The sequence below is a fragment of the Passer domesticus genome, chromosome 4 (assembly GCF_036417665.1).
Source record: "Passer domesticus isolate bPasDom1 chromosome 4, bPasDom1.hap1, whole genome shotgun sequence".
NCBI classification, from domain to species: domain Eukaryota; kingdom Metazoa; phylum Chordata; class Aves; order Passeriformes; family Passeridae; genus Passer; species Passer domesticus.
The window spans coordinates 82,713,943-82,737,651 of NC_087477.1; the positions used below are offsets into that span (position 1 = coordinate 82,713,943).

The 23,709-nt window shown below is 49.8% G+C and overlaps 1 protein-coding gene across 6 annotated transcripts in view; it reads left to right on the forward strand.

Moving 5' to 3' along the window:
- Positions 1-21,505, forward strand: part of DYSF (dysferlin) — a 69,291-nt gene extending 47,786 nt beyond the window's left edge. For all 6 annotated transcript variants that reach the window (XM_064419162.1, XM_064419167.1, XM_064419164.1 and 3 more), the window contains 10 exons: positions 643-785; positions 3,245-3,384; positions 4,178-4,266; positions 4,484-4,579; positions 6,955-7,096; positions 14,562-14,661; positions 14,923-15,101; positions 15,904-16,013; positions 16,853-17,000; positions 18,402-21,505. In XM_064419162.1, coding sequence (XP_064275232.1) covers positions 643-785; positions 3,245-3,384; positions 4,178-4,266; positions 4,484-4,579; positions 6,955-7,096; positions 14,562-14,661; positions 14,923-15,101; positions 15,904-16,013; positions 16,853-17,000; positions 18,402-18,440 — 1,186 coding nt within the window. In that variant the 3' untranslated portion in view covers positions 18,441-21,505. The remainder of the gene's footprint in view (positions 1-642; positions 786-3,244; positions 3,385-4,177; positions 4,267-4,483; positions 4,580-6,954; positions 7,097-14,561; positions 14,662-14,922; positions 15,102-15,903; positions 16,014-16,852; positions 17,001-18,401) is intronic.
- Positions 21,506-23,709: the final 2,204 nt, after the last annotated feature.

Below are 23,709 nucleotides of genomic sequence, written 5' to 3' on the forward strand. Positions count from 1 at the left end.
ATCCCAGGAACACAAGATTGGGCTGGGATCTTGGCAAGGAATTGCTGGCTGGGAGGGTGGGCAGGGGCTGGGCTGGAATTCCCAGATTGGCTGTGGCTGCCCCTGCATCCCTGGCAGTGTCCCAGGCCAGGTTGGACATTGGGGCTTGGATCCACCTGGGTCAGTGGGAGGTGTCCCTGAATATGGAAGGGGTGGAATGAGATGGGTTTTATAGTTTCTTCCAACCCAGCCCATTCCAGGATTCTGGAGCCCCTCTGCTCTGGGAGAGCTGGGAATGTCTGGTCTGGAGAAGAGAAGGATCTGGGATGACCTTTGAGCCCTTGCAGGGCCTGAAGGGTCTCCAGGAGAGCTGCAGGGACTGGGGACAAGGCCTGCAGGGACAGGACACAGGGAATGGCTCCCACTGGGAAAGGGAAGATTGGGCTGGGATCTTGGCAAGGAACTGCTGGCTGGGATTGGGCTGGAATTCCCAGATTTGCTGTGGCTGCTCCTGGATCCCTGTCAGTGTCCAAGGCCAGGTTGGATACTGGTGCTTGGACCACGTGGAATAGTGGGAGATATCCCAGCCCATGGCACTGGATGAATTTTAAAGTCTTTCCATCCCAACCCATTCCATGATTCCATGATTCTGTTTGGTTTCAGCTCCGGCCCCAACCAGTGGCGAGACCAACTCCGCCCTTCCCAGCTGCTCCACCTCTTCTCCCTGCAGCACAACTACAAAGCTCCCACCTACAAATCCGACCGGATCATCTTCCGGGATCAGGAATACATCCTCTCCGAGCTGGGTAAGATGTCTGGGATGCTTTGGGATTGCAGAATTTCATTGCTCCAGAGAAAGGGATGGAGCTGGATGTCATGGAGACATCACCAGGTTTGAAGGATGGCATTGCCCCCATCCTCCTCCCCTCTGGCATGTTGGCTCTGAACCATTCCCAAGCTTGGCCGTGCCCCAAATCCTGGGATTGAACCCAGACCTTTAATCCAGGAGCATTGATCTTGAGTTGGACCAAACCTAACACCCCTGGATTGGGAGTGAGAAGCTCCAAACTGATAATCCAAGTTCTGCCAGAGCCAGAAGATCTCATCCCTTCCATTGGAATCGGGAATGGTCACTAGAGGGAGACAATATCCCACACACAGACCTGGGAATTCTTTTGGGATTTGGGAGTATCAGGGAACAAACCCAACTTCTACAAAGAGGAGAAAAGTCCCAGACTTTTGGGGAGGAGTTTGTTGTTTGCCCTTGGCACCTCCCTCTGACCCAACATTCCAGGGGCAGGAGGGTTTTTTTGGGAAAATGCTTCTTTAAGGCACAAAAAGAAGGTTTTAGTCCCAGGAGAAGGTGAAATCCCACTGGGCCTGACCCAGGAGCTGCAGTTTGGAATTTTGGAATGTTTAGGTTGGGACCATAAAGATTATCTCATTCCACCCTCTCCTTGGGCAGGGACACTTCCCCCTATCCCAAGTGGTTCCACCTGTCCTTGGATAATTTCAGGAATACAGGCACAGCCACAGCTTCTCTGAGAATTCTCTTCCAGGGTCTGTCCACCCTCAGAGCCAAGAATTCCCAATATCCCACATAAATTTTGATTGGATTTAAGGCCACCACACCAGGGATGTCACCAGAGACACAAAACAAGCCACAGCCCAGGGCTGATCCCTCTCTGCGCTCTTGGAAAACAAAACACAAATCCCTTCAGGAATTCAGGTTTTCCCCTGAGGAGAAGGCCAGCAAGGAATCCTTATGGAAAAGTTTTTCCAGGAGAGCTGAGAAGGTGTTAAAATGTGTCCCCCCGTGGCAGTGCCTGCTGTCACCTTCTCTGGCTTTAATGGCAGCGAGTTCAAACAGCAGAACAAAGCCCGAGGCTTGACCCGGGGCAGATCTGGAATCCAGCTGTGAGCTCTGGAGCCGGACTGGGAATAAACTGGAGCCATTAAACACGAGAGCTGGGATTTTACAAGCCCCTCCCCCCAGCCCGTTATTCCATAACTCCCAGATTTTGTTTTTCTCTGAGAGGGGCTCGATCTTTTCTCGGCGCATAAAGCCGCACGTGTGTGCACATGCTGGAATTCCAGGGTTTGGGAAATGGTTGGGAATTAGCCCAGGTGGCTGGAGTTAAGTGCGTCCATGCCAAGGAAGGAGCTGGGATATCTCACCGGGATTTGTGGAGTTGGAATGATATTTATGGAATATTTATGGAAGAATATTTATGGAGCTTGTTGACTTTCAATTGTCCTGGAAGGTGCATGACCAGAGTGTGGTGAAATCCACCAACCCAGCCTGGGATTTTGGGATTGTTTGGGTCAGAGTCAGTGAATCAGGGAATCTTTTAAGTTGGAAAAGACCTTGAAGATCTTGGAATCCCAGAATTCAGGTTGGAAAAGACCTCCAAGATCAAATCCAACCTTGTCCAAGTGTCATGTCTGGTTGTTCCTTGGACATCTCCAGGAGTTGGGACTTCACCACTTGCCTGATATCCAAGGACAGGTCATCATGTTCCATCCCAGGAATGGGATGGTGAGGCAGGAGTTGGCCATTGGCTGTACTGGGATGGATGGATGGATGGATGGATGGATGGATGGATGGATGGATGGATGGATGGATGAATCCTGACCAGGAAGAGAAGGCAGGAATGTCCATTATTGAGGAATCTTGGCCCATCTGTGGCAGGATCAGGGGTTGGTGTGGAGTAGGTCAGGTGGAGGAGATAATTCCAGGTCTTCCTTGGATGGAGGACCACAAATATCCTGGTGGGACTGGAGCAGGGATTTGGACTGGAGTAGGAACTTTGAACAACTCCCAGGCTGTGCTGGTGGTGTTTCCATGTCCTTCCTCCTCCTCCCATTCCTGTCTTTTACCCCAAATACCACAGGGAAGAAACGGGATCCCACTGGGAGCTCCTTCCTGTCTGCCCAGCTGAAGATCCTGGATGGCTTTAAACTGTTGGGAATGGGAACATTGGCAGAGGATTGATGGGAATCCTGGTTTCTGGGACTTTAGGAGAGCTGGATTCATTGGATTCTCCTTTCCACGGGATCCAACTGGATCCTTGCCATGTTTCCCTGGCTGTGATTTGTGGGGTGGTTGCACAAGGGTCTCCATGGGTTTTCCCACTGGGAATGGTATCCCTGTGCCAAGCAGGGTTTGTGGTGATGGATTTGGGAATGGAGGCTGTGCTGCTCCAGCTGTTCCTGGCCAAAATCCATCGCTGTGGGATTCACTCTGCTCTTTTCCCGGTGGCAGAAGATGGAAAACCCCCGAATCCGCACCTGGGGCCGGTGGAGGAGCGGCTTGCCCTGGCTGCCCTCCGGAAGCAGGGATTGGTTCCGGAGCACGTGGAGACCCGGCGCCTTTACAGCCCCCTCCAGCCGGACATTGAGCAGGTGGGTTATGGAACGTGGCCAGGATGAGCCCAGGAGTAACATCTGGTCCAGAGATATCCAGGGGGAGAATCCTGCTGGGAATGTCTGCCTGGGATATGGGATGTTCCGAGGGAGGGGAGGTGGTTGTTCCCTTCAGCACATGCTCTCATTTTTAAATTAAATTTCATTTTATTTAGTTTAATTTAATTTAATTTTAATTTTTGGTCTGAAAGTCCTACTCAGAATTCTTCTCCCAGAATCCGGGGATCACTGAGGTTAAAATATTCCTCCAAGGTCATCGAGCCCAAGCTGTGCTTGATGCCCACCTTGGCACTCAGTGCCACATCCAGGAATTTTTTGGACACCTCTAGGGATGGGGATTCCAAAGCTCCCTGGGCACTTCCAAGGCCTGAGCACCCTTTCCATGAGGAAATTCCTGCTGATGTCCAGCCTGAGCCTCCTCTGGCACAACCTGAGACCATTCCCTCTTATCCTGTTTTTTCCCTGGGATCAGATCCCAACTCCCACCTGGTTCCAACATTCCAAGAAGTTGTGGAGAGCCAGAAGGTTTTGCCCCTGATCCCTGTTTTTTCCAGGCTCAGCCCCTTTCCCACCTCCCTCAGCCACTCCTCAGGATTTACATCCATCAACACATTCCCAACTATCCCTCAAATAATTTAAAAATAACCTTTAATGCCACTTTTCCATCGAGGAATCCTCCCTTCTCATCCAAGGGTCCCAGATCTCCCTGGGGAGGTTCAGGTGTTCCAGTATGGAATTCCTCAAGGTTTCAGGGCTCTGTTTTTCCATGCAGGGAAAGCTCCAGATGTGGGTGGATCTGTTTCCCAAATCCCTGGGACATCCTGGCCCCCCTTTCAACGTCACTCCACGTAAAGCCAAGAGGTAACTTCTCATTTCTTCCTCATCTCATCCTTAGGAAAGGAGTTGGGAGTGCTTGGAAGCCTCGGGTGGGGATGGATTCACCCAGCTGGATGAAGGATGGGTGTGGAATCATCTCCAGTGAAACAGCTCCCATAGGGAAATCTGTCAGTGGGACAACCAGACTTCCAGGTGGATGAGTTTTCCACCTTCTCATGGTTTTATTCCCGGGATTTTCCAGGTTCTACCTGCGCTGCATCATTTGGAACACCAAAGATGTGATCCTGGATGACCTCAGCATCACCGGGGAGAAGATGAGCGACATCTATGTCAAAGGGTGCGTGCCCCGCTCTGGAGCCTCCCACATTCCGGGGGCTGGAGGTGCAGGAGCAGCAGGGAAGGAGTTAAGGTGGTCCTTGGCTTGGTATTGCTGGGATAGACTTGGGTCCTCCTGGGATGGAGGAACCACCATGGCTCTCCAGTCATGGATCCATGAATTTCCAACTGTGGATTCACATCTGCAAGTATGGATCCACACCTATCCATCCATGGATCCACACCTCTCCAACTGTGGCTCCACACCTCTCCAGCCATGGATCCACACCTTTCCAACCATGGATCCACACCTTTCCAATTATGGATCCACACCTTTCCAACCATGGATCCACACCTCTCCATCTCTGGATCCAGGTTTTTGGAAGACATGTCTCTGCTGAGGTTACAATCTTTTTCTTCAGATCTCTGGGATGATCCCATGGCAGTATTTCTCTTTGGACTCCTTGGATGTTCCCACAGTGGGATAAGATGTGGGAACCGCCTGGCCATGGGGAGAGGAGCTTGTTGTCTGCTCATTCCCAGCTTCTCTCCCAGACTTTTTCCATGCTCACAGATAGGATTATTTGCATGGCTGCTTTCTTTGGAATTCTCTTTATTCCTGGAAACAGACCTTCCCTTCCCTTCCCTTCCCTTCCCTTCCCTTCCCTTCCCTTCCCTTCCCTTCCCTTCCCTTCCCTTCCCTTCCCTTCCCTTCCCTTCCCTTCCCTTCCCTTCCCTTCCCTTCCCTTCCCTTCCCTTCCCTTCCCTTCCCTTCCCTTCCCTTCCCTTCCCTTCCCTTCCCTTCCCTTCCCTTCCCTTCCCTTCCCTTCCCTTCCCTTCCCTTCCCTTCCCTTCCCTTCCCTTCCCTTCCCTTCCCTTCCCTTCCCTTCCCTTCCCTTCCCTTCCCTTCCCTTCCCTTCCCTTCCCTTCCCTTCCCTTCCCTTCCCTTCCCTTCCCTTCCCTTCCCTTCCCTTCCCTTCCCTTCCCTTCCCTTCCCTTCCCTTCCCTTCCCTTCCCTTCCCTTCCCTTCCCTTCCCTTCCCTTCCCTTCCCTTCCCTTCCCTTCCCTTCCCTTCCCTTCCCTTCCCTTCCCTTCCCTTCCCTTCCCTTCCCTTCCCTTCCCTTCCCTTCCCTTCCCTTCCCTTCCCTTCCCTTCCCTTCCCTTCCCTTCCCTTCCCTTCCCTTCCCATCCCATCCCATCCCATCCCATCCCATCCCATCCCCATTTAGGATTTATCTTGTGTCTAACAGTGTAATCCCAGCCAAGGGAATTCCTTTTTTTGTGCCTTTTTGGGATTTATGGGCAGGAAGAGGCGGGATTTGGGAACAGACTGTAAATCCCTGGTTTACAATCCCGATTTTCCCCCTGTAAATCCAGAATGCTGTGTGGCTTTCCTGGTATTCCCATCAAGTCCGTTGTTATCAGCTCTGGTTGAGCTGTTCTGTGTCTTTTGGGGCTCCTAAAAAGTTGAGCTGCTGGAAAAGTGGGAGCATCCAGGGGTTGCTGAGATCCCTTTCCCAATTTTTAGCGTCTAAGAGGATCCTGCAAGGCTGGAAATGAGTAAAACCTTGCTCAGCTTCCACATCTTCCAGCCCAAAGGAAAGTTATCCTGAAAAACCTAGTTGGGAATGGGTGAAATGATCCTTTTTGTGCCTGGGGATCTGCCTATGGATTGGGAATCCTCTGGGGAACATTCCTTCCATCCATTGCTGCCTCTGGAACAGGGGCTGGAACCTGCCTATCCTAGACTGGGTATTAGGGAAAAATTATTCATGGAAAAGCTGTCAAGCAATGGAAAGGGATTCCCAGGGAATGTTCAGGCTGGCAGAGCTGGGAATGTTCACCTGGAAAAGGGAAAAATCCAGGGAGAGCTCAGAGTCCCTGCAGGGGCTCCAGGAGAGCTGCAGAGGGACTGGGGACAAGGCCTGCAGGGACAGGACCCAGGGAATGGCTGCCACTGGCCAAGGGGAGATTGGGCTGGGATCTTGGCAAGGAATTGCTGGCTGGGAGGGTGGGCAGGGGCTGGGCTGGAATTCCCAGAGCAGCTGTGGCTGCCCCTGGATCCCTGGCAGTGCCCAAGGCCAGGCTGGACATTGGGGCTTGGATCCACCTGGGATAGTGGGAGGTGTCCCTGCTGGTGGAAGGGGTCTGAATGGAATGATCCTAAAATCCTTTCCATCCCAAACCATTCTAGGATTCCATAATTCTGGAGTTGCTAGCTCCAGCACTGATTCATCTCCCAGCCTTCCCTCTCCCATCTCCAGGTTTTTCCCACCTCCAGCAGCCACCGGGATCAGGAATGTTCCATTTCCCACTCATGGACATTGTGACTTTGAGTGAGATCCCAAATCCTTGCCATGATCCTGATTTTCCATGGGCTCTGTTTGTCTCTGGCAGGTGGCTGGTGGGACACGAGGAGAACAAGCAAAAGACGGATGTCCACTACAGATCCATGGGAGGAGAAGGGAATTTCAACTGGAGATTTGTCTTTCCCTTTGATTATCTCCCAGCAGAGCAGATGTGCCACGTGGCCAAGAAGGTGAGTGGTCCTGGATGGAATTCCTACATCCTCATGGGAATTCTGGGGTGAAACGGGAATTTCAGACTTTCACAAGCAGAGCTGTACAAAGCTTGGCCTTTCCGTGGTGTTGACAGCAAAGTTTTGGGAATTTTGTTCAAAAATCTGCTTTTTGGGGTTGGTATTAGAGGTGTTTTTTTTTTTTTTTGAGAGACTGATCCCTCTGGGAAAGATTCATCTGGGCTGGAGCAGGAAAACCATTGGAGCAGGTGTCCAAATGCTCTTGGATAACAGGGATATTCCAAAGCTGGAGACGGTGATTCCTTGGGGATGGTTTGGTGAGAACCTCTGTTTTCCAGCATGGAAGAATGGGTGTTGTGCCTTTTGTTGTTGCAAAAACTTCCCAAAAAGGAATGAGCTGCCTCCAAATTTCTGGTGGGAACATGGGTTGGGATGTGCCACTGGAGGAAAAGCTTTGGATTTAGGGAGAGAATTGGACTGGGAGTTGAAGTGGATGAAGATTTTCAGATGGGATTTTGATCCCCTCGTTCCTCCAGCTGCTCCTGGTGTTTCTTGGATCAGTTCATGGGAATTACATGGACAGAAGGACACAGGAATGAGGTTGGAATGAGTGCATGGAGTGACGCAGGGGAAAATTTAATGATGGAAATGATGGGAATTAGGGAAAACTGGACACCAAACAACAGAGAACATAAATGAATTTAAATTTCCTTCACCTGGAGATTAAAAGGAATAAAAGGATTAAGAGGAATAATCTAATGGAAGATTCCTTATCCGTGTCAGGGGATAGAACTGGATCATCTTTGAGGTGCCTTCCAACCCAAACCATTCCATGATTCTGTGATTTTTGGCTCTTTGTGGTCTGTGGACAAGAGGGAAAATGCTGGCTTCCCATGGCACCTCCCTGGAGGCTTAAAGTCATTCATTCACCTCATCCTGAGCCTTCATCCCTTGAATTTTTGGGACACCAGCAGGAATTTCCTCATGGAAAGGGTGATAAGGCCTTGGAAATGCCCAGAGAGGTTTGGAGTCCCCATCCCTGGAGGTGTCCAAGGAATTCCTGGATGTGGCACTGAGTGCCAGGTTGGGTCCCAGGCTGGACTCGATGATCCTGGTGGATTTTCCAACCTCAGTGATCCCATGATCCCTGCTCCCTGTTTTTGCTGAGCCTCAGTATTCATGGAATATGAGGTGCCCAAAGATTCCTGCTTGCAATGGGACCATCTCTGAAACCCACTGTAATCCCCAAAACCCACCAAGATCCCCATCCCACCTTATTTTCCATGGAACCAGCATCTCACCTGGGAAGATGCCAAGTGAATCCTCCATCCCAGACAATTCCCAGCTTCCAAAGTCCTTCCCGGGCAGTTCCAATGATTGACAGAATCCCAGCCGGCCCCATTTCACGCTTCATATCCCACAAATCCCAAGTACAGGGTGTACTACATCCAATTATCCTGCCTGGAAAAAGCCAAGACCCCCTCCATAAACCCCTTTAAGCAAATCCATCCCGCTGTGCCGATCTGGAATCTTTTCCCAACACATGGCTTCCAGCGCTGGATCCGAAAATAAACACCTTGTAAAAGCTCTCTGTAAAGGCTGGAATAATGAAGGAAAAGCCGGGTGGAGCATTCCGGCCCCGGGAATTTTTTGATCTCGCCATGTGCTGTTTGAACTCCGGCTTGGTTCCTGCGGCCGTAAAAATCCCGGCTGGAAAGGCAGACGCTGGAAGGTGGAATTTCAATCAAAGGTTGGGAGTGACTGTGGGGAATTGGGAGCTGCTCAGAACCACCTGTGCCCAACCGGGCTGGGAGGGAAAGAGTTTTCCAGTGGTTGTCCTTTGTTTGCTCCATGCTGGAGCTCCCAGGAGCATGGCCAGGTGGATTAGGAATCATGGAATTATGCAAGAATTTGCGTGGGAATGGAGCTGAAAGCTTACGCAGTTCCATCCAGGGACAAATTCCACTATCCCAGATGGATCCAAGCCCCAATGTCCAACCTGGCCTGGGACACTGCCAGGGATGCAGGGGCAGCCACAGCTGCTCTGGGAATTCCAGCCCAGCCCCTGCCCACCCTCCCAGCCAGCAATTCCTTGCCAAGATCCCAGCCCAATCTCCCCTTGGCCAGTGGCAGCCATTCCCTGTGTCCTGTCCCTCTGTCCCTTGTCCCCAGTCCCTCTGCAGCTCTCCTGGAGCCCCTTTAGGGACTCTGAGCTCTCCCTGGATTTTTTCCCTTCCAATTCCAGCAATCCCAACTCTCCCAGCCTTTCCCACGGCAGAGCTGCTCCAACTCTCTTATCATCCTGGCACCTCCTCTTGATTTGCTTTGAGAGCACCAGGTCCTTCCATGCTGGGAATTCCAGAGCTGGAATTCCTGTACGTGGGAACTCCATGGGTCACCCCAACTTGGGCTGCAAATACTCTCTCCTAAAAAAAAAGGATGGCTCTTGATAAGAGGGTGTCCATGGTATTTTTGTTTGATGTGAACACCTGGGGTGGTTGGGAGCCTGGAAATTCAGGGAAAACCCAGGAATACGCAGGTGCCACTCTTATTCCTGCTTTTCTGAACCTTCCAACCATTTCAGGATGGTTTTCCATAACTTTCCTGGCTGGATTAATGTTATTACGATTTTTCTTCTTCTGAGAGGGGAATTTCTCCCAATTCAAGTTTCCAAAATATTTCCGTGGAAGGGAAATATCCCCATTTTTAGGACAGCTCTTTGGAAAACATAGAAATGCTCTTTTAATGCTTTTCTCAGCATTCCTTTTGAATTTCCATCTTCGTTCCCGCTTTTTTTGGTGCCATCTTTCTCTTCCAGCCCTGGAAAATTCAAACCATGTTGGCTGTGCGGGAAGAGCACATTCCCAGGTTTTTGCGTCCTGCAGGAAAGCTGTTTCTGGGATGGAAAATGAGAAAATCATGGAATGATTTAGGATGGAAAAGCCTTCTAAGAGCACCGGCTCTGCCAAGGCTACCACTGGCCGTGTCCCCAAGTGCCACATCCAGAGGGAATCTCAAATCATTCCAGGGATGGGCATTCCATCGTTTCCCTGGGCAGCCTCTGCATGGCTGGAAAACCCTTTCAATGAAGGAATTTTCCCTAAAATCCAGCCTAAACTGGAAGTTTAAACTTTGGATTCCCAGTTTAAGCCTGTTACTGGATGGGTCATGGGACAGCCGGGACAATCTGAGGTCACCTTGATGTGGATTCCATTTTCCTGGGCATCCACTCAGGGAAGAGCTCAGCTCCCACATCCCAGAGGTGCTGTGGTGTGGAAAATGCATGGAATTGGTTTTGGAGTGTTCAGCTTCCCATGCCAATTCCAGCAGCAGCTGGATTTGGTTGCCAAAACGGGATCTGGGAAGTTCTTTAGGGCAGGAAAGGGTTTGCATGGAATGTCACAGCAAACAGCATCTCCATGGATGTGCCGGGTCCGGTTCTGGGATTCTTATGGACATGGAGGGGCTGGAGCATGTCCAGGGAAGGGAATGGAGAATTCCTGAGGGAGCTGGGAAAGGGGCTCATCCTGAAGAAAAAGAAGATCCAGAGGGACCTTCTGGCTCTCCACAACTTCCTGGAATGTTGGAGCCAGGTGGGAGTTGGGATCTGAACCCAGGGAAAAGCAGGATAAGAGGGAACGCCCTCAGGCTGTGCCAGGGGAGGGGCAGGTTGGACATCAGCAGGAATTTCCTCATGGAAAGGGTGGTCAGGCCTTGGAAGTGCCCAGGGAGCTTTGGAGTCCCATCCCTGGAGATGTCCAAGGAATTCCTGGATGTGGCACTGAGTGCCAAGGTGGGCATCAGTGCCAGGTTGGACTCCATGACTTTGGAGGGATTTTCCAACCTCAGGGATTCTGTGACATCCAAGGGAAGTCTCCTGCATGTCCGGGACTCTCAAATTCCTGCAGGATACACCTGAAATGTGACTTTTTGGGAGCAGACTTCCTCTCCTTCCCAAAAATGAGGTTTCCTCCTTTGTATTCTGGAGCACATTCACAGTCCAGGAGAAATGCAGCCCTGTCAACACTTTCCCGAGAATCAGAGCTGATTTTTTCCCTGCTACTTTATCCACAAAAATCCATAAAATATCCCCGAGCCTCCCCTCGCTTGGAAAACAAACCCCCAAACAATAATTCCAGTCTTTTTTCCCTGTGGTTTGGACAAGGGCAGGATATAAATTTCGCGCTCCGAGTTGTTTTTATAGGGAATGTTCAGAGCTCGATTTAATAATGGAAGCAAATTTCACACTGCCTTGAAAGGGACCCATAAACTTTGCTCGGCATCAAATTCCCCCTTCCCAATTCCCTGTTCCTTATCCTGCCTTTCCAGCGGAGCTCTGGGTGTCCCCAGCTGGACAGGGCTCAGAGCAGGGAGGTTTTGTCTCCGGCTAAGTGATATTTTATGGTGTTTTTCCATTAAAAAAAAAAAAAAAAAGGGAATTTGAAGCGACGGAGCATTCAATTCCTGCCTGAAAAGGGTCAAGCCCCACCTGAGTTGTCCCTGGAATGCCAGGATGTTGTTCTGAGGGATTGGGATGCAGAGGGTGCAGAGCCAAGGTTTTGTTCCCTTTTTCCTTGGACATTGCAGTGGGAAGGAGGGAAGGTGGAATCCCAGAGTCTGCTCAGTTTGCCAGCAATTCCATGGAATCATAGAATGGTTTGGAATGGGAAGGACCTTAAAGCCCATCCAGGGACACTTCCCACAATCCTACGTGGCTCCAAGCTCTGTCCAAACTGGCCTTGGACACTACCAGGGATGGGACAACCACAGCTTCTCTGGGAATTCCATCCCAGCTCCTCCCCACCCTCACAGCCTTCCCACGATCCCATCCAATCTTTCCTTCAGCTTCATTATCTTGAGGGACATGGATCCGGCTGGAATAGGTGGGAGATGACCCCAAGTGTGAGGTTTTTCTCAAGTTTGGCTCCTTGTGGATGGGATGGGGCAAAGAGAAATTCCAATGAATCCTTGGTAAGTTGCATCAGCCCAGAAGGGAGTGTGGGATGCGCCTGGAGCATGGACCCATCCATGGAATGTGGGAATGATGGGATGGACATCTGAGCCAGGAATTCACTCGGAAGAAGAGGCAGCTGGAGGACACGGAGCTCATGGAAGTTTCCAGGGAATATTCCAACCAGGAAATGAGGTGGTCTTGAGGGTCCCTTCCAGCTCAAACCAGTCAAGAATTCCGTATATTTTCCCCTTTTCCAAGACAAGCTTAGGTCTGCACCTGGATTTCTTCTGGAAGGCACAATCCAAAGGAGCTGATGGTGTTCACCATGGACATGGATCTTCCACCACCTTGGAATTTTCCAGCCCCTCCTGAGGTCATCCCAGCTTTGTTATCCATGGATCCATGGCTCCTGGATCCCTGTGCATCCTTTCTTTCCCCAGTTTCTGGGAAAGGGAAGAATCAACATCAACTCTTCCCCTTTTTTAGCGATTTTAATTTGGAATGGCTGGAAAAGCTGGGAAAAATCCCCCTTGATAAACATCCATCCCAATCCACTGCAATCAGCAGAGGGGGTAGTGGGAATTTTCCATGGACTTCCTTTGGGATTTCTGGTTTATCCAATATCTCAAATGCATCCATAAAATGCTCCAATGCAAAATTCCTGGCACGTTTTCCCAAAACCGGGCAGAGAACAGAGAGAAATTGAAACAGAACCATCCAGGGGGATCTCTTAAAATGAATCCAATGGGATTGGAGTGCCCACGGACTCCAAGCTGGAATATTTATGTTCCTATGGAATGTGACACGTTTTTCCTCCTTTTTTAATAATTTAATATTGGATGAAATAATGAATCTGAGTCTTGGGGTGAATTTATGGAGCGACGGATGAATAAGACTGGAGTTTCCTGGTTTTAATTAAATCCTGTCATTTCTGACACTTCCAGGTGGAACTGCCACCAGGACACCCTTGGAGGGGTGTCAGGAATCCCTCTGGGATTTTCCTGCTCTTTGCTGGAGCCAGGAATAACAATCCCAACAATCCCTTGGCTTTGGGTGGGATTTTGTCTTTCTCCTTCATCTCAACATTTCTTTTTGGACATCAAGAGGAATTTTTTAAATGGAAAGTATGGTCAGGCTTAGGAAGTAACCAGGGAGATTTGGAGTCCCCATCCCTGGAGATGTCCAAGGAATTCCTGGATGCTGAGGTGGGGATTTGGCACAGCTGGGACTCACTGATCCCAAAAGGCTTTTCCAACCTCAGGGATTCTGGGATTCTTAATCCTAACTCCCAGGCATCCCAACAGTGGTGTTAGAACCCTGTTGGAAAAAATTCCTGGTTTCACACATGGAAATAGTGATCTGGATGCTGCTTCCCAGGCAGTGGATATTCCTTATTCTGGGGTGCAGAACTCATGGATAACTTGGAAATGTTCCCCTGGAGAAGGGAAGGCTCCAGGCAGAGCTCAGAGCCCCTGGCAGGGCCTGAAGGGGCTCCAGGAGAGCTGCAGAGGGACTGGGGACAAGGCCTGCAGGGACAGGACACAGGGAATGGCTGCCACTGGCCAAGGGGAGATTGGGCTGGGATCTTGGCAAGGAATTGCTGGCTGGGAGGGTGGGCAGGGGCTGGGCTGGAATTCCCAGATTTTCTGTGGCTGCTCCTGGATCCCTGGCAGTGTCCAAGGCCAGGTTGGACATGGATCCGCACGGGATAGTGGGAGGTGTCCCTGAGCTGGAATGGGATGAGTTTCAGGACCTTTCCAACCCAAAGTATTCCATTATTTTCTTCTCTGCTGTAAGCAGTGCCAGAGGAGCCCGGAGCAGTTTGAGGGATGTTTTGGGGCTTGGAGCAACCAGTGTGATATCACCAAATTCCTGGGATACCATGGAGTCTTCCTTTCCATATCCATGTTCCATGAATAAATTCAGGACCTCTGGGTGGCCTGAAGGTGGGACTGGCATTTGATGGTCTCAGGTTGTCCTACTGCCTGTGACAGACCTGGGAGCAGATCGAAGCCATGGTGGATCCGGAAGGGAAGGGATCCATGGGAATTCCCTGCTGGAACTGCTGATTTAGGCATCAATCCCATATTTTCCCATGAATTAAGAGGAAGATGAAGTTTGGCAGCGCCGGCACTCAACGCTCGTTATTCTTTTCACCTTGGATAGTCACCCTCATTGGAATTGTGGGAATTTCTGTCCTTCTTAAGGATCCTCTTTGGGATCCCATGGAGACATTTCCTAAATTGTATTAAATTAAATTAATTTTTAAAAATAAAATTAATTACTTTAATTTAAATCATTAAATTAAGGCATAAATTGTTGCCAACACCTTCCAGAAGCATCTTGAGTTTTCCCCTGATTATCCTTATCCAAGAGTTTTCCAGAGCCCGTGCTCCTGCATATCCACAGTAGGACACCCCAGGAATTCCAAGATTTCCAGAGCCAGGCTCTGCCCAATTGTCCTGATGAATCTTTAATTTTTCCGTGGTTTCTTTCCTGATGGGATTTTAGGAACACTTCTGGAGCTTGGACAAGACAGAAAATAAGATCCCACCCCAGCTGATCCTCCAGATCTGGGACAACGACAAGTTCTCCTTCGATGACTATTTGGGTAAGTTGGGAATTTTGGGATCCATCCCAAAAAAAAGGGAAAACATCACCGGCACAGGTTGTCCAGGGAAGCTGTGGAAGTCCCATCCCTGGAAGTGTCCAAGGCCAGGTTGGATGGGGCTTGGAGCCACCTGGGACAGTGGAAGTTGGGAGTTTGGATTGGGATGGTTGGGGTGGCTCAGACTCCATGGGATCAGGAAACATTCCATGTTTTAAGGATTTTCCTACTGAGATGTCACACTTGGAATATTCTTCCCTGCAGGATCCATCCAAATGGATCTCAACAGGATGCCCAAACCTGCCAAGACAGCAGAAAAGTGTTCCTTGGATCTTGTGGATGATTCCCTGTCCTCCAGCCGCTCCGTATCTCTCTTCGAGCAGAAAACTGTCAAGGGCTGGTGGCCCTGTGTGGCCGAGCAGAACCAGCAGAAGATCCTGGCGGTAAAGTGGCCTCTCCATGTTTTTCCTTGGATCCTTCACTCCAATTCCCATCCCTGGAAGTGTCCAAGGCTTTAAATTCCTTCCCAATCCAAACTGTTCCAGAATTCCCTGAAATCTTCATTAAATTCAAAGCAGGGCAAGAAATTCCATTTCCAACTGGAGACTTTATGGATCCAGCCGGACCGTCTGTGGTTGGCTGGAAATTTTCTGGCACTGTGCAGAGGAATGATTGGTTTTGTGGGATTTTCAGCCTGGTTTTTGGAATGTGCTACCAAATTTGATTCTGTATCACTATTCCCAACAATCTTGTGTCCTAAACACCAGGAAAAAATTCCAGTTGTCCCAGCAATAGATTTAAAGGTTTCTGGGCTCCTGTTCCAGGTTTTGGTGACTGTTCCATGCAGGTGAGGGAATCCAGGCAGGGAATTCAGTGATTCAACTGACAAACCCTGAGGTGGTTCCAAGGAAATTGGGAATCAGGGGATTGGGAAAGACTGGATGTGGCACTCAGTGATGATCAATCACAGCTTGATCCCAGAGGTTTTTCCAGCTTCAGTGATCCTGGGATTCTGTGGTTGTCCAAGTTTGGGTAAAAGTGGGATCCGGGATTTCCTGGAATATCTCCAGTGACAGGTGAAGGATCTCTGGAATCCTGGGATCCCCATGGTCATTGTTGGGAGTGGTTTGGTTCTGTTTAAAGCATATTTTCTTTCCCTAATCCCTATTTTCCATCCCACGTTCATTCCTCACCTTTCCCCCTGTTTTTGGGGATAATAACTAAGTTTTTGTTTAACCCATCCAGGGCAAACTGGAGATGACTTTGGAAATTGTGGCAGAACAGGAACACGAGGAGCGTCCAGCCGGGATGGGACGGGATGAGCCAAACATGAACCCCAGGCTGGAGGATCCCAAGTAAGAACATCCCAAATGGAAAAGCAGCCACCAGGGCATGTAATTCTTGAGGACCAAATGGGAATTCTGTGTTTCCAGCTGCAGGGAACTGGGCTGAACTGAGTTTGCACCTGGGTAGGATCCACTCTGAACTGGTGGGGAGTGGGAGGGAGGTCTGGAGAACAAGTTCTGCGGAATTGGGAAGTTGGTCTGGAGCACCAGTCCAGTGGGACTGGGAGATCAGTCTGGACCACCAAGGAGGACATTGGTGGGATGTAGCCAGAAAGATGGAAGAGCTGAGACAGTCCCGGGGGATTTGGAGTCTGGTCTGGACCATGAATCCAAGGGGTTGGGAGGCTGGTCTGGATCACCAGTCCAGAGAGATTTGGGAGACTGATCTGGACCATGAATCCATTGGGACTGGGAGGTTGGTCTAGATCACTAAGGAGAATGTTGGTGGGACATCCTTAGAGGGATGCAGGAGCTGACACTTTCCAGTGGGATTGGGAGACTGGTCTGGACCACCAAGGAGAACATTCACGGGATGTATGCAGAAAGATGGAAGACCTGAGAGCAGTGGGATTGGAAGCTGCTCTGGACCATGAATCCATTCGGAGTGGGAGTCTGATCTGGATCACCAAAGTGGAAATTGATGGGACATCCCCAGAAGGATGAGGAGCTAAAAATTCCAGTGGGATTGGGAAACTGGCCTTGATCACCAGTTGAGGTGGGACAGGGAGGTTGGTCCAGACAATGAATCCAGAAGGATTTCAAAGCTGGTCTGGGACCACCAAGGCAGATGGGATTGGGGATCCAGGAGGATGAAATTCCGAGGTGACCTCCCCTTCCCTTGGCTCCAGGCGTCCCGAGACCTCCTTCCTGTGGTTCACATCCCCATACAAGACCCTGAAGTTCATCCTGTGGCGCCGCTACAAGTGGGTGCTGATCCTGGCCATCCTCCTCTTCATCCTGCTGCTTTTCCTGGGAATCTTTGTCTACGCCTTCCCGGTATGGAGTGGCTGAGACAGGACAGGGATTGGCTGAGGTCTGAGGGGTGCTGGATTCAGGGAGATGGAAAATTCTGTGCTGAGGAACACAACGGGTTAAAAAGGGACTTTTTGGGGTTGGGGATCCTCATGGGAAAAATCTGGTGGGGTTGGAGCGTGTCCAGGCATGGGAATGGAATTGGGAAGGGGCTGGAGCATCAGGAAAAGCTGAGGGAAAGGGACTTATCCCAGAGAAAAGCAGGATCAGGGGGACCTTCTAACTCTCCACAATTCCCTGAATGTTTGGAGCCAAGTGGGATTTGGGATCTGCTCCCAGGGAACAACAGGACAAGAAGGAACAGCCTTAAGTTATTCCAAGGGAATTTTAGGTTGAATATTTAAAAAAAAAAAATCCCTCATGGTAAGCAGTGTCCAGCCCTGGAGCAGTGGTGGAGTTCCCATCCATGGAATTATTCCAAAAACACCTGGATGTGGCATTTGAGGACATGGATAATGATGAACAAGGGTTGGGGCTCTTTTCCAACCTCAACAATTCCATGCTATCAGGAATGGTGGAGATCCCAAAAAACCATGGGAGGGCCATTCCTGGCATGTCCTCAGCAACACCAGTTGCTGGCACTAGTGTGCCAAGTCTCCAAGATTTTCTGGGATGCAGAGGGAAAAATCTGGGATAGTTTTACCTGCCTTGGTCGCCTTTGACAAAATTCCATGGAGCTGCCGGCTGGATTTGTCCTTGGAATAAATGAGGATGGGGCAGGGCTGGAGGAGCCTCTCCCTGCTGGAAAGCTCTGCATTCCAGAAAATTCCTGGCACAGCTTTGGGAATGCTCCAGGACCCCTTTCCCAAGGGGCAGAACAGGTGATGTCTCAAATTTTGTGGGATCGTGGAAAAAGTAGCTGTAGGGATACAAGGTCGGGGATTGGGTGGTGAATCCATGAGATTTGTGGGAATCCCAGAGGATGGGAAGGAGCAGTGGGATCCAGAGGAGAGGAGTCTCACGCAAATCAAGGAAAACTGGGAATGCTTCCCAGCAGTCGGACACTGGGATGGTGCAGGAGGGAGGGGCCAAATTTATTCCAAGGGCTTGAAGAGGTGGGAATTTCTCTTAAAATTTTTGGGAAGAGCAACCAAAATCCAGGAATGACTCCTGGTTCTTGTTAAGTTCTTCCAATGATTCCCTTATTTTTCTGATCATTCCCTCATTTTTTCCAGTGATTCCCTTTTTTTTTTCCAGTTACTCCCTTATTTTTCCAGTGATTCCTTCATTCTTCCAATCATTTCCTTATTCTTCCAAGGATTCCCTAATTTTTCCAAGGATTCCCTTATTCTTCCAGTAATTCCCTAATTTTTCCCATGATTTCCATATTTTCCCAGTGATTCCCATGTTTTTCCATCCTTTCAGAACTATGCTGCTATGAAACTGGTGAAACCTTTCAACTGAAGCTGCTCCTGTGCCTGCCTGGGAATTTTGGGAAGGAATTTTGGAAGTCAAGAAGGAAAAAACTCATCCAGGCCTCCAGCTGCTGCCAAAGACTCCAGTTCCCTTTGGAATTCCACCCGGGAAGTGTCATCTAACCGAAGCCTCCACCAAAATATTCCTGGTTTTCCAGCCTTCTTTGTTTTGTTTGAGTTTTCCTGCTGCTCTGGTTGGTAAATCCCAAATTCCAGTGAAAATCTGAGGAGGGAGTGGAGAAAGGACCTTTCCATCCAGAAGTTGGGAATGTGCAGAGGATCCTCAGGGCAGGATTTGGGATTTGCCAGCCTGAGCAAATCCTACAGATTCCAAGCACTTTTCGCTCTCTGATCCAGCCTCAGTTTCCTTTTTCCCTGTATTATCCCATTTATGTATTGTAAACCTATGGAAAATGTGTTGGAAAACCGGAATCCCTGGGATGACATGTCGCATTCCCAAAGCTGAAATAATGGGGATGGGAATGGCTGTGGTACAAAACCTGGGATTTGGAGTTGGTGCTCTACAAAATCCCAGTTTCTCTTGGATTTTGAGGCCTTTGCATTCCATCATGGAATTCTGGAGCTGGTTTTCCCTTGGAGCTGCTCCACAGCCCCACGGGTCTCCCATTCCCACTGGGAGAGGAATCTCAGGAGCAACTGGGCTTTGATTTCATCCTCTCCCGCTGCCTCCCAGCCACTTTTTTGGGAATTCTTGGTCTTTTTAGTGTCAGTATTTGCAGAATCCCAGAATCCCTGAGGTTGGAAAAGACCTTTGGGATCATCCACTCCAAGCTGTGCCCAATCCCCACTGAGTGCCACATCCGGGAATTCCTTGGAAACCCCCAGGCATGGGGACTCCAAAGCTCCATGGGCACTTCCAAGGCCTGAGCACCCTTTCCATGAGGAAATTCCTGCTGATGTCCAACTGAAGCCTCTCCTGAGACAACCTGAGGCTGTTTCCTCTTATCCTGTTTTTCCCTGGGATCAGATCCCAACTCCCACCTGGCTCCAGATCTCCAGGGAATTGTGCAGAGATAAAAGGTCCCTCCTGATCCTCCTTTTCTCCAGGCTGAGCCTCACTGATATTCCTTTAAAATCAGCCATTTTCCCTTGTATTCCCAAAGATTCTTATGGAAAACATCCCAACACATACTCACTGCTGCCAGGCATTAATGGAGTGAAAAACCTGTCCCAGGGTGGGATTTGTTTTCCAAACAAATCCATGATCCACAACCTGCTCAGCCTCCCATGGATCCAATGGGAATGCTGGGACATTCCCGCTTTTGCTGTTCCCTCCTCCTGTCCCTGGAGCTGGATGATCCCACGGGATGTGGCACTTGGGGATTTGTGACCTTGGCAGGGTTGGACTTGAGCTCAGAGGTCTTTCCCACCTAATTATGGATGGTTCCATAATTCCATGATTCCCAGGGTTTTCCAGTACTGTGAGGGTGTTAATCCTCAAATTCTCATCCTGCAAGGAATCTTCTCCCATTCTCCCACCAGAAAAATCCCATTAATATCCGGCTGCTCCTGCACCTTTGCTGATTTGGGATCTTCCTGTCCTCCCTTCAGCAGGATGAGATTTATCCTTGATCCCATGTTTTCTTTGGAGCTGTGGCTGCTTCAAACAAGCAAGGAGCTGGGAAAAGTGATCCCGAGGGATCAGTTTCCCATGAAAAACCACTGATGGCAGCTCCCGCCCTGCTCTGGCTGGGATTTTAAGCTTGTGCTTAAAAAATCAGGATAACAGCCCAATTGCTTTGTTAAATGGGGATGTAATCCATGGGGGATCAAATCCCAGGATTCTCATTAGAACATCTCCCAGAATGCACAGGGCAGCTCCTTCTCCGTGTTTTCCACACGGAAAATGCACAGCTTTGGGACTTATAGGGATTTATAGGGATTTATAACCCCATCCCTGCTGCTGAGCTTTGGCTGATCCATGGCCCCTTCCCAAAAGTTGGAGTGCAGCAATCGGCTCCGGATTTGCACATCCCAGGGTGGAGGTTTCATTTTCCATCATTAAATGCTTCATTTTCCTTTGGTTTTTCCCTAAAACCCTCCCAACGCCATTTCCACCCCCATCCCTGTTTATAGCCACCATCAAACCACCAGGATTCACTCCAATTTTCCAGAGGTTTTATTATCCCAAAGGATCTGAGGAGCCAAGGACAAAAGTTACTTCTGTTTGGCCCTTGCTGGGATTGGAAATTTGGGTTTTATGGGAATGTTGGTCCCTGCTCCTTTCCCACCAGGACCCAACTGTGCCAGAGGAGTCTGGAATTCCCTGAGTGCTCTCCTGGAATCCACAGTGGGAATTCAGGTCCAATATCTCTTGGATTTGCGGGGATTCTGGGATTTCCCGTCCTGGTGTAATTCCCCATGATCCCAACCCAAAAATCTTGGAACCAAGAGCCTCAAATGGATGTGTGATCCATGTCGGAATGCCAAACATGGGATGCGCATCCTCCATCCTGTCAGGAACACCACTGTCTATCCCAGAAGGACAAGGAATCAAAATCTATCCATGGGTTTTCTTTGGAACATCCAAGGGGAGCTTGGATAAGGATTGGAGCCACCTGGGATTGTGGAATGCCTGGAATGGATGGGCTTGAAAGTTTGGGATTCACTCCAGAGACACTTCCAGTCGGAAATCCTATTTTATTCCCAGAATTCCTCTGGCAAGCCTGGATCAGCAGCAATGGGAGAAAAGGATCCAGGGCATCCGGTTCCATAAAAATGGATTTCCAGAAGGAAATCCCTGCTCCCAGTCCAGGTTTCGTGCCAAGAGGATCCTGTGCGATTCCGGGGGGTAAATTCAGGTTGGAGCATCTGGAAAAACCAACTCCATCCCATTTTTTTTCCCTGAACAGCCACATCCAGCTCCAGGTCTGCTTGTGTCTCCTCCAAATCCAGATGGGAAGTGTAGAAAGAATTCCCTGTGGCTTCTGGTTATGCAGGGAATTGGCTGGAATTTGTTCTGGATCACCTGTGCCTGCCTTATCTGCAATAATGCCCAAAGCACTGTGATTCCCAAAGAAATGCTCAGAAACATTCCCGTTCCCAGTGTTTTGATTGTGGGGAAGGAATTGTGACTCTTCTTGGGAGTTGGAATGGGAAAATAGGGGTTGTGAAGAAGGGATGGATCCAGGGAATGCTCAGAGTCCCTGCAGGGGCTCCAGGAGAGCTGCAGAGGGACTGGGGACAAGGGACAGAGGGACAGGACACAGGGAATGGCTGCCACTGGCCAAGGGGAGATTGGGCTGGGATCTTGGCAAGGAATTGCTGGCTGGGACGGTGGGCAGGGGCTGGGCTGGAATTGCCAGATTTGCTGTGGCTGCCCCTGGATCCCTGGCAGTGTCCCAGGCCAGGTTGGCCATTGGGACTTGGTTCCACCTGGAACAATGGGAGGCGTCCCTGCCCATGGATGGGGTGTGAATGGGATGATCCTAAAATCCTTTCCATCCCAACCCATTCCATGATTCCAGGATTCCCTGCCCATGCATGGAAGTTAATTCCCAAAGGTTCCGCTGCTCGACCGCTTCCCTGATCCTGGATTTCCTTGGCCTGGTGCCGGAAGTAATTCCAACCTGGAATTCCAAAGTGTGGGGATGCCTTTGGGACCATCTGGACACAACACCCCTGTTGTGTTCCTGTTCCCTCCAGGAGCTGGGGGAGCTGGAAAACTTTCCATCCCACACCGGGGCTGAATTCTCTAAATTTTCAGCATTCATCCCAAAAAATCCCAGGAATGAGCTGGATGGATTTTGCTCCCCAATAAGGACAATTTTGTGGGTAGTGCCCCGTTTTACCCGCTCCGAGGGGAGCGTCTTCCAGCCACAACCGTGAATTTTTCCAGAGCAGTTGGAGAAGAGGGAGGTGGTGCAGGAAGAGGGTGGTGGTGCAGGGATGAGAAGTGGGATCCAAGTCAAGGCGCTTCCATAAATTTTTTTGGGGAGCTGTTGGCAGCTGGATTTGTTGGTTTTAACCCCTGTGGACGGGGCCTGCCATGGGTTCTGCTCATTCCCGGGAACACAGATCCAATGGGAGCACTGATCCAATGGGATGCTCCCTAAAAAGCACTGTTGTGGCCTCCTGGCTCCCAAATCCATGAGTTTTCCGATGGGAAGCTGGAGATTTCCCTGGATTTGAGCAATGCAACCCATTTCAGCCTTGCCTTGAGGCCTGACCCCTTCAGGCTTTCCCAGGATGGTGATTCCCGGTGCTGGAACTTCCCCTCTGGAAAACACAGTTGTGGAAAAGGTGGAAAAAGAATTTAAAGGAGGATTGATAACCCCAAATTCCTGAAATCGGCTTTTTTTCATGGATAACCCTGTGTTGTGGAACAGCTGCAATTGGGATTCATCCCAGAAAAGCCCAAACCCTGGGACTGAGGGATGATTTGTGGGGATCAGCAGGAGACTCCCAAGAAATGATCCGTGAAACTGCTCTGGGTTTGGCTCTGTCCAGAATCTGCTTCCAGAGGAAAACTAATTGAATTTGTCCCGTCTGCTTTTTCTATTTCCATCCGAGCCTTCTCAAAGAACCAATCCCTGAAATGTGCTGGGTATTTTTATCCCCTATAAAAAAAGAGAGGAAAAGGCTCGGGAGGCATCCAGGGTTTTATTCCAGCAGCTGAGGTTGGAGTGGGCCTGGATTTTCCCTCAAGGCTGGAATCTTTTCCATGATCCTTCATCTTCCCAAGCATTCCCAGAATCATGGAATAGTTCCAGGAAGGGACCTTGAAGCTCCTCCAGTTTCATGGGATCCATGATCCTTCATCTTCAAGCCAATTCAGGCCATGGAATTCTGACTTTTGGGAAAGGTTTGGTGGATATTTGGGACATTGAGTTGAATTGTGGTAATTGTGGAATGTTTTGGGAGGGAATGGACCTTAGAGCCCATCCAGAACCTTCCCCTATCCCAGGCTGCCCCAAGCCTTGTCCTTGGATACTTCCAGGAGTGGGGAATCCAAACCTTCCTGGAAAACAGGATTTTGAAGGTTGGATTTGGATATCTTTCCCAACTTTTAGGATTCTCTGAGTGCCCCTCTTTGGCATTTGGGATGTTTCCAGGGAGATTCCCTGACCCTTGGCTACTCCGTCCCTGCCAGCATTCCTTGTCCCATGGGTTGAACATCAGGAATTTCCATACTTGGCAAACTTTTCCATGAAGGAATTGTTCCTGATATCCAATCCAAACCTCTCCCAGTGCTGTTTCCCTTTTCTTTTCTTTCTTTTTTGGTATTTTCCCACTTT